Raw genomic sequence first — 11370 nt, 5'->3', positions numbered from 1 at the left:
CACAACGAATGACTCACGTGCTCGACTCAATTGTCAGTCTCTATCTCTGTCTGCAGTTCAATTACATTATTGCCGTCACTTTTTGGCGGTATTATATACAAGAATACCGAAAATCTAGTAAACGCTCGAGGCTTCACGAAGGGACATGATTTTTCTAAAAGTTCATGACGTGTTACTAGAGTCACGTGACTACCGCTGTCGTAACACTTCTAATTATGCACATATCAATATTATAAATATGAAAAAAGCTCTAAGCACTGGTTCCCAAGACTCTCCATTAATAGTAAGAGCCCAGTCTGACTGAACTTCACAACCATTTCGCTTTCTCTCATCCAACAGTCTACTTTCTATTATTTATCCGTCTTATTCCGATGTAGTTTTGTTAACTAAACACATGTGTGGCACCTTATCAAAACTTTTCTGAAAGTCCAAATCTTTATCACCATCCAGAAAACAGGTAAAATGCTCGATGAAGCTCAGACTAGGAAAATGGAAGGTTTTTCGTTTAGTGAATCTCTTTGTATGTGAGTTTATGTGGTTGTGATTATTTATATTAATCTGAATACTGGTTTGGTTCAGATTAAGATGTTTTTATTTTTCGTTCGATTTTATTGGAGCATATAAACACTGCTAATTTAGGAATGTCTACCTGGAAAGGAGTTGAGCCAACCATGTGAACCTGCCCGAGAATCACCGATGATGCATTAGTATCTAAAGTTCCTCAATAGTCATCCTCATGACTACAAAAAAAAAAAAAAAAAATGTAGTTTATATTATCACATATAGGGGGCGCTATAATAAACAGGTTTCTGCAATCTGACAAAATTTGTCGCATTGATACCTACTGAATCCACTTGAACTCTTGCTAAGTTGTCTTCGTAGGGTCTGGTGCAAGTATTGTGCTGTTATTTACAACTAACAAAGTTATGTCACTCGTTAAGAAACTTATCCAAAAAGCTGAAAAAGAACCAGGGCTACATTATCGTAACCCGGTAAGTTTATTTGTCATAACATTTGCGATTAATTACAATAATTTTAGCTTAAATTATGGATCATACAAATGAGAATTTAAAGTATAGAATAGTTCTAACTCGAGAATGAAACTAAATTTTAATTTTACCTAAATCATTTACACGTACTTGTTTATTGTAGATTGATACAATAATTATTAAATTTGATAATGCGCCTAGTATCCGAATATGATTAATACTGAATTTCTATAGGTTTTTGGAGAGAGAAGTTTAGTTTCAATAAATTAATGAGTAGAAGAAGGTATAAACATATCAGTTGGCAATCTAACTGTAGCACAAGTTAAGATACCCATTTGTGGTTCTTAAATTTCTGTTTAAACACATTTTAAGCTATAATTAAAACTCGATTTTAGCTTATTAAGTGAAAAAACTGAGTTTTCTACTTATTAATAATTTTTAAGTAACATAACAGTACACCGAAAAACATTACAAACTAAAGTGAATATGGAAGTTTCAATCACTCTGAAGAAAGATAGAAACCTAAAGCACTATAAAGTGGTTATAAAACAGCAGCTAATTTAGAAGGACGATAACACCACAAACCACTACAAAATAATTTTTAAACTCCAAATATTCTATAATGGGGATGAATAGATCATTCTTTGGAAGAGCTCTTTGCTACAGTTTCTCTCTTTTTCAATAGAAGAACACGTATCCTTAGTTGCAGAAATTAAGGGCATTAAAATTTGAAGATATCATTTTGATTTACATTTTAATTTGAGTCGAAGATAATTTTATATCATATTTCTTATGCAAGGTCTGAAGAAAAGTTAGACTACAGCATAACTAAAGTTTTCAAAGTATGTAGATATTGGTGCCACTTATTAAACCCTTTTGTTTAAAAAACGCTGCATAAGCTCTAAAAATGTAAAGTAGCTTGTGTTATCATAAGGTGTCCTTTTTATTTTATGTAACTGGTATGCGAAAGAATAACCTTAAGAAAATTTACTAAGGTCGCAGTAACGGCATGCAACATGTGGTATTCGCATAATAACCATGCAGGTGGCAAAAATTTGTGCAAAGACAGATTCATGAAATATTATGTAGAGAAAAAATCTAACGAGGAAAGCAAATAAAAAACAAGCAAATACAAGTGAACAACCAAAACAAATGGTTGACAAATTGTGTAAAGTTTAACAAAACTAGCCGACTTCTTACTTTCTGTTGTGACTTTAGCTAGCTGGTGGTGTAAAGAAGCTTTACAAATTATGTTCGCTCATCGGCAAGTATAGGGAAAAATAATGAAAACCACACAAAGTTAGAAAAAGGGGCTCTAATGCAGTATCCTACAATCCATAGCATACCTATTCAAAACGACATATTTAATGAAGATAAGCCACAATTTTTACCAATTTGTATAAGCACGTGTATCATCCCCTGAGATACACAGACACCAGTCAAACTGATATAAGCTTCTGTGTGATAGTCGTTGTCGTATATAACTATTACCTAATAAAAAATTAGTATGCGTTTACGACCTTTTAACATTTGGTTTATAAGGATGTCATTAACAAGGTGCATAAAACCTACACGAAAATTTAGAAAAGACATCAAAAAATATCATGTATATAATTATATAAGTTATTTAAATGTGACAAACTGAGCCTTGAGATTTTTTGAAGAAAAACTGAACTTCATAGTCGATGACAATATAAACAAGAGGAAATCCCCAATAGCCGCGGCTGTAATTAGATCTAAAATCTGGCAATAGATGGAGCTATGACCTAAAAGTTTGTACTTGATAAAAAAAAACTCGGAGCCATTCTATGATTGCTATACGGTAGCTAAAAAACGCGTAGGATCAGAAAAGTTTTTAAAGATGCTAAAACATAATAAAACCCTAGCATTTTCGAAAGATATAATATTTCTTTAGTGCTGAAGTAAGAAGACAGGTAAACCTGTCGAGAACGAGAAATCTCATAGTAGAATCACTAAACTGGTGGTTAACAATGTGCAAGAGGAGAGACTCAAAACTAACCTCATTTTGTGTGTACATTCCTTACGCCTACGCTACACCTAAACAACTGTTGGGCGTTAACCGACAATTTTACGTATGGTTTTTACAATTTGCGAGGACGTGTTCATCACGAGACAAGAATGTGGTACAGGCTAGAACGTCTGAGCAGTAGTAGTAGTACACAGTACGTTGCTATTGCTTTATGAAACACCTGATAAGTCTAACGTGCATTCTGGCAACATCTGTCAAAGATTTGTGTACGTCGTTCCTAATTCTGCAATTCACATGTACATCCAACCAACCTCATGTAGAATTATAAAACAATTCCAAAAATATATTAACATCAAAAATGTCGTGAAAACTGACCCTCAAATGACTCCACTTGATTAATGTGTACTGCTTTTAAATAGCACTATTAGTGGATGATATAATAGTCATTATAGGTCATGTACCAGAATCCTGGAATAAAAAATTACTCTTAAAAAGGTTTGTTTGTTTGAAATTAAGCTAAACAATGGACTATCTGTGCTCTGCCCACCACGGGTATCGAAACTCGGTTTCTAGCGTTGTAAGTCCGCAGACATACCCCTGGGGGCCTCTTAAAACGGAGAAAAAGAAAGTCCATCCTACGTTCGAATGAGCTTAATCGTGGTTCGTTTGTTTTATTAAGCAGGACCACGTATTATATGATTTTAGAGCTGATCAAAATGTTAGTCTCGACTATTTAATATGAGAGTTCATACGATAAAAGAATAAACACGTAGGACATTTTTATAAAAGAAGAAAGTTGGTGGAAGGAATCTTATTCACATTGTTAAAATCCAAAAATTGTAAAGACGAAGAAACATTCGGATATTATCACTAAACAAAAATATAAAAGTCTTGAAGAAGCAAACCAAATTACTGTGTTGTAAAAGCAGAGTAAGAGAAAGAAAGCACGATAAGATATCATAGTTATATCAGATGTTCCCTAGTGGCACAGCGGAAAGTATGTAGGCGTATACTGTAATACTAAAAATTGGAATTCTATACCTGTGGTGGGCATATCACGGATAGACCATTGTACAGCTTTATGTTTAACAACAGACAAATTATTACAGACTTGCAAATCTCCAGGACTGTAGAGATTCAGTGGATAGCAGCCAATTACTACCAAAAAAAAGAAAGAACGAAAATAGCGTTCCATTCTTTGGGGTTCGTTATATGAGTAACGATCAAATCACACTGTTTGGTCTCATGAGAGTAACCCAGGAATTCGCAATAGATGGTGTTGACTAGCTGCTATCCCTTTACTTGTCACTTCAAAATTAGAGACAGTTAGCGCAGGCAGTCCTAGAATAGCTTTGTGTGAAATCTAACAAACAAAACTTAAACTTACATAATTTGGTATGTTTGCTCGCTACTAGACGTCGCTGTGTACAGCTATTTCTAAATATCAATGAAAAGAAATGAAAATCTTTGAGTAAGCGTCGCAGAAGACACTACTAAATAAACCTAAAGGGCTGAATCAGGTGTAATTAAGATTAAGAACGTAAGAAATATGTTACAGTTCCGCTGGGAGTGAAAAGGGTTTATATATTTGCCAGAAAGGATTTACCCAAATAGAAAAACAAAATTATAGGGAAAGCGTATGGCAAGTTCAGTACAGATCTTGAAAATCGCTTTTTTGCAACATTTTCACAGTGGAACTCGTTAGTACTTAAAACGAAGAATCACAAGACAAACTGAACGCCTATATTTAATTGCTGGGACTTTAGTACACGGGTGTTTGCACTGACGTACTCCTTTTGGTGAAAACATGATAGTGTTACGTCTCCGTTTGTTAATTGATTTTCCGTAAATTCGTTCCGACGAAACTTTAGCGACACAAGTCCTTACTTAATAAAACTGGTTTGTTCTTTCCGAATATAACTTTACCGATACACTCAACTTCAACGGTTGCGCTATAACAAACTATTATTCACGTATCACGAGCTAGACTTCAACAATACGTCTCTATCTGACTGCAGTTCAATTACTCATTACCTACACACACATTGTCGCGTCACGTTGTCACCCTCTTTTATACACCAGACTACCCTATATCTAGTAAATGCTAGGGCTTTCACCAAGATACAGGATAGTTCTAGAAAGGTAGCGTGACACTAGTCATGTGACCTCGCTGACTTAACAATAGTTTTAAACACGTGTTGTAAGCGAATGGTATGATGAAAACATCAACAGATTCACACACGTGTTGAGATGTTTTCATCGTACCATTTGCTTACACACGTGTTTAAAACTATCATGTTTTCACCAAAAGTCGTCTGGATATTTTAAGCAAACTCTCCTAGTAACGCAAGAGTTACAGATTCACACACGTGTTCAACTCTTGCGTTACTAGGAGAGTTTGCTTAAAATATCCAGACGACTTTTGGTGAAAACATGATAGTTTTAAACACGTGTGTAAGCAAATGGTACGATGAAAACATCTGCAGATTCACACACGTGTTCAACTCTTGCGTTACTAGGAGAGTTTGCTTAAAATATCCAGACTTCCCAATCGATAACCAAAAGCAAGATAATGATGAAACTTAGTTTGAATTAAATCAATATATTAAGACTTCTTGAGATATGAGAGTGTGTGTGTGTGTGCCACTGTTTATGAAAATATAAGGACAACATAAGTTTGTTCTCAAATTTGCATTGGCCTCATGGGGTAGTGTTCCCTGCCTTTCAATCAGATGGACCATGGTTCGCTTACTGTTATCGTTACCTAAAAAACCATGCCTCGCACTTTGAGGTCTGGGTTCGCGGTAAGAGTGGTCAAATCCCGCTGTTAGGTTAGACAAGACTTGACAGAGGGTACTGTTATCTAACTGCTAATTTATCTGTTCAAAATTAGGGACAGCTATGAGCAGATAGCCACGTGTGAAGAATCTAAACAGTTTATTTTTTAAGCTTTACATGGTATACACAAAATGAAAGCGAGCTATATGCGCGGATTAAAAGAACAATAAAATGATGTTGAACTAAATAAATGAAGAATCTCGAATTACACTTAAATATTGAATTTACAATAAAGAAGATGAGGGTTAAGATATTTGGAATTTTTTTGGTAATATTAACTAAAACTAAAACAAAATAATAATCAGGTCCGCTAAACAGGAAGTTCTAAGTTTATAAATGTATAACGCGTATAAAACTAATTACACCAAAAGAAAACTGACACAGATGTTCCTCTTCGAAACAAAGTAAACCCTTTAATAAATAAAACAACATCGTTTGTTATATTTAGTATTATTAAAATGATCAGCATCTCTTAATGTACAAAAATTGACTGCAGACATTGCTGCAAAAGAGAGGTTGAACTAACCAGATGCCATCAAGCTGAAGTCAAAGTGACTGAAGGAGTTGATGATGGTCAAGTGGAACCAGGTATAGATATTAAAGCAGAACAGGAGAAAGACCAAGATTTGAAGCCAATAATTGATTTTCTACAAGCAAGTGTTTTGTGTCCTGCTTGGGAGAAGGTGTCTAGCTTAAGCCCTGTGACAAAGAACTATTGGGCACAATGGGACCAGTTGAAGCTTGAAGATGGTATTATTGTCCAGAGATGGGAAAGTGACGACCTGGCAAACAGTTATATTGAGAAAGCTACGGGAAGCTGTGCTGTATCAATCCCATGATGGCTTAATAGGAGGACATCTTGGAGTTAAGAAAACATTGAGTCACCTACGACAGAGATTTTACTGGATAGGTATGAGGCAAGATGTGGAAGAATGGTGCAGGATCTGCAGTACATGTTGTGCTAAAAGGGGACCCAAGCATAAGGGACGTGCTCCAATGAAGTTATATGATGTTGGCACACCAATGGAATGAGTATCCATCGACATTGCTGGTCTGTTGCCCCAGACTCGTGCTGGAAACAAGTACATTTGTGTGATGATGGATTATTTCACGAAGTGGCCTGAGGCATATGCAATACCAAATCAGGAAGGTACAACTGTAGCTTCGGCTATTAGTGATTTTTTCTTCAGGTTTAGTATGCCATACGAACTGCATTCAGATCAAGGCCTTAACTTTGAATCAGCTGTGTTCCATGAATGCTGCAAGTTGTTTGGCTTACGAAAGTCCAGGACAACGCCACTTCACCCACAGTCTGATGGGATGATAGAAAAGTACAACTGGACACTGGGACAGGAATTGGCAAAGTTTTGTAATAGCCAAAAGATGACTGGGATGTCTTACTCCCTCCGTTGTTGATGGCCTATAGAACAGCGGAGCATGAAGCCACTGGATACACTCCAGCAAAGCTGATGTTTGGTCGGGAACTTCGGTTGCCAGTGGACCTGATAACAGGACGCCCACCTAACGAAGAGTTGGCTGAAAGTGTGCCAAAGTTCGTTAAAGTGTTATCTGAAAAAATGGATGATAGTCATCATTAAGTGTGTTCCAACTTGAAAACGTCTGCTGATTCAATGAAGCTATGTTATAATAAGAGATCTAATGAAGTCAAATTTGTAGCAGGAGACAAGGTGTGGTTGTAAAATACCAGGAAGACCAAGGGGAAGTCTCCTAAGTTGTGTTCTCCATGGGAAGGCCCATATGACATTGTGGATTGTCTCTCAGACATGACTTTCCGAATAAAATGTGTTCGGCGAGGTAAGCCAAATGTGGTGTATGCCAACAGGCTTTGGTGTTATCACGGCCCAAGACATTTCAGTTGGAACGAAATGAACAACAGAATAAATGACGCTGCTGAAAACGTGTCACCTGAAAAAGCCACTGTTCAAGAAGAAGAAACTCTACCAGGTTTGGAGAAGGGAAACAGTGAAGCCGTTAATGAAGCTACTACCACTGATGTGACTGTTACCGATAATGAAACATTTCTTGACGGAGCAGATGAACCCCACGTGAAGCGGGAGCCAATGAGACAGAGACAAGTACGAAAAAAGAAACGTCCTGTAAAATTAAGAGACTTTGTTGTATTTTAAGTTTGTGTTTGTAAATTTAATCAAGTTATTGTTAATTATCTATTGGTTTAATGTAAGACAAGGATTTTCCATTTGTCTAGAAAGCAAAAGTATGGGTAAAAATACAGAATTAGTCTGGAATCTGATAAGTCACAAGTTCAGCAGTAACATATGGTTAAAGATGATCTGATTTTTTCTATTGAATCTTTTCTAGGAAAATATTCTAATAGAGTATAGTATATATTGTGTGTCATTTCTCCTACCTTGATACATATGCTTATCTATATCAGAAAACATTCCTGGAACTGGGAGCTGTGCTGGTCTTACAGGTTTCTCTAGAGACTCGTGTGTAATCGGCTTAGCATGGCCTGGTGGCTATGGCACTGGATTCGTAGCACAGGCCTGCGATATTTTTGTTCTCTTGAAAATTTTACATTGTACGCTGATGATATCCGAAGATGATATCAATTTTTCTCCATCAGGTACAGATTTTTCACAAAACGTCATGACGCAATATACAAAGAAGGACCTACATTTCACAAAAAAATCAGGGTGAATGAGAATGCATATTCGTTTAACATCAATGTCCTTCCCTTTTCTTCAGTTTGTTTGTATTCTTGTTAACAAACATAATAATAAAAAATGTTCATTGTGGTAAACGAAATAATAAATTGATCTAAGTAAGAGTTTTTTTTCTTCCTGAGTTGTAAAAATATCCTTACGTGATAGAAAAAAATGAATATTATTTTTGAAATCTGCGTAGCTGAGTTATGGAAAATCAGTTATTAAAATGACATTTAAATTCGCAAGCCTGTGTATTCTTTGGGTCGCGGTATCGAAGCTCGTAACAGAACATGTTCACCCTTGCAGCTGTGGGAGTGAAATAATGTTATTGTTAATCCCATTATTTGTTGGTAAAGAGTAGTACAAGATTTCGCGGTAGGTGGAGTAGCCTTCTCTAGTCATATTCACTAATATTAAAAAAGCTCATGAATTCTTAAATTTTATAAGCTGAATATATTCTAGTTAAAGACTACTGGGTACATCATATTTTCTTTTACTTCGAAACAGGTCAGATATTGTGATCCTGCTTTACTGATACTTGCTAATTCTTCGAATATTTCTATAATACTTATCCGAATATATTTCTTCACCATCGCTACCAATAAAAAACACTGGGCATACTTTTTTCTCATTTGCTATGGTGTATATTATACAACAACCTTGACCTCTTCAATGCAGAATTACATGATTACAAATATTTCTATAATTCACACAGCCTGGATCATAACTTGTGTTGTCAACGAGAATACAAAAATGTACATTAATATAAAAACAGTGTGTGTTACCTGCCAGGGGCAACAACAATTTATTGTCATAGCTGACAACCAATATCCATAGCCTTACCATCCAGAGTTGGCAGGAAGACAACTTTTATAGGGGGAGACATTGGAACTGAACTTCATAACTTCACCACTATTTGTAAATTACAGTTTGATCAATACATAAACACAACTGATGGGTAAACAATATACAAAATAATAATTCTAATATTTATAATAAATGTAAAGTAATGACAAAGGATTTTTTGTTAAATGGACGAGCAAATATTTATGAAAGAGCAACCGGTAAAAAACGTGTTAATAATTGTTTTATATGATTGTTTGTTTATTGTTAAGCGCAAATCTACACAACGAGGATATCTGCTGTGTCTACCAAGAGTATCGAAACTTGGTTTTCTAGCTGTGTGAGCTTTCAAAATTACGACTGAGCCATCCTCTGGTAGGATAGCGGGGAGTCTATGGATTAACAACGCTAGAATCAGTGATTCGGTTCTTCTCAGTGGACACAGCAGATAGCCCGATGTGGCTTTGATATAAAACATACACACACAACTGAGCCACTGGGTGGAAGAGAGGGGGGGGGGTATATTAAACGACTGAAATTACTGCTGTCACGATAACACTGTTGCAAACATATGTTTTTCAATGAGACACCCAGTTTTTGAGGAGACCGGAGCAATTGCCCCTTTCTTGAATCCGGCCCTGATACCATCCAATATAGTATCATCTATAGGGTGAGAAACCCATTAGAATTGCCATCACAAAAAATTACTCGAACAAAGTCCAGTGGAACAAGAAATTCTCAGTGTACAAGTCCTTACGCTGTTTAAAAGCACAGCTTCCTTACTATAGACCTGGAAGAATGGAACAAATGTACTAAACCCAAAGGTGTGGTTGTGTCTAAATATAGCCTAAAGTCATATAAACTCAAGAAGTCTCAAACGTATGTCAATGTTTACCATACATTTCCACGTGAGTGCTCAGAAAACAAAGATTGCAAATCGTTTGGCATATTGGTGCATAAAAATTCCAAGCTATTATTAACCATCAACATTCCAGGATTACATCAACCCACTAAATAACTCAAGGATTGTAGGTACCACATCCTTTCAATTATTGATATCATAATCACTCAGACTACAAATAAAAAATCTGCTCACCAATATCCTTCCAATACTTTATCATAAAGCTCCAGTCTATAGCTCAATGCGAGGGGCATAACTAATTTTTAGCATTTGGGCTTTGTAGTCGAATACCGTACTCTTGCCCATTTTCTAACTGCTCATTAGTTACAATCAGTCCCAATGAGTTTCCAGCTCAATTTAGATGCCACATTTGACCTTTCAAGCAGCTGAGCTGTTGTATTATTGGCTCTTCTCCATCTGACTCATTGTGAACATCCTGGGAGGTATTGCGATATTTCTATTGTTATCAGACAGATCAAGCTCTTCAACCTTCAATACCTGACTTAACCACACAAGATGTTGTGCGGTGAAATAGGCCTGCTTTCTAATCTTGCCTGACCAGACAGTAGCTGGACGCCTGACCTAGGAAGTTGGCACTGGTAACTTCCATCGTGCTATGGTAACAGAAATGCGTCATGCGTGTGTCCACCATCACCCACCTGAAGTCTGCACAAAACTTTGTACCTTTCTTATTCACTGCCATCATTGGAGATTACTAAGCACACCTTAAGGCTATTATAACTTGTGAACAGATTCGTTCAGAACTGGCCCGGCATGGTCCGGTGGTTAGGGTACTCGACTCGCAATCTGAGGGTCGCGGGTTCGAATCTCCGTTCCACCAAACATGCTCGCCCTTTCAGCCTGGGGGCATTATAATGTGACGGTCAATCCCACTATTCGTTGGTAAAAGAGTAGCCCAAGAGTTGGCGGTTGGTGGTGATGACTAACTGCCTTTCCTCTAGTCATACACTGCTGAATTAGGGACTGCTAGCGCAGATAGCCCTCGTGTAGCTTTGCGCGAAATTACAAACAAAAGTTCAGAACTCATACGTTAGTAATTTAGGAAAGTCATTTAACTTTGTTATTACTTTAAATACACAGTACTGCCTTTACATTTTA

General features: G+C 36.6%; 1 protein-coding gene across 1 annotated transcript in view; it reads left to right on the top strand.

The window, feature by feature from the left end:
- The first annotated feature begins 838 nt into the window (after positions 1–838).
- Positions 839–11370, top strand: part of LOC106468236 (galectin-6-like) — a 51913-nt gene continuing 41381 nt past the window's right edge. The window contains exon 1 of the mRNA XM_013928653.2: positions 839–992. Coding sequence (XP_013784107.1) covers positions 927–992 — 66 coding nt within the window. The 5' untranslated portion in view covers positions 839–926. The remainder of the gene's footprint in view (positions 993–11370) is intronic.

The sequence above is a fragment of the Limulus polyphemus genome, unplaced genomic scaffold (genome assembly GCF_000517525.1).
Source record: "Limulus polyphemus unplaced genomic scaffold, Limulus_polyphemus-2.1.2 Scaffold2927, whole genome shotgun sequence".
Taxonomy (NCBI): Eukaryota; Metazoa; Arthropoda; class Merostomata; order Xiphosura; family Limulidae; genus Limulus; species Limulus polyphemus.
Note: the sequence above shows the minus strand (reverse complement) of the source record. Positions and strands in the feature narration are given on the sequence as shown.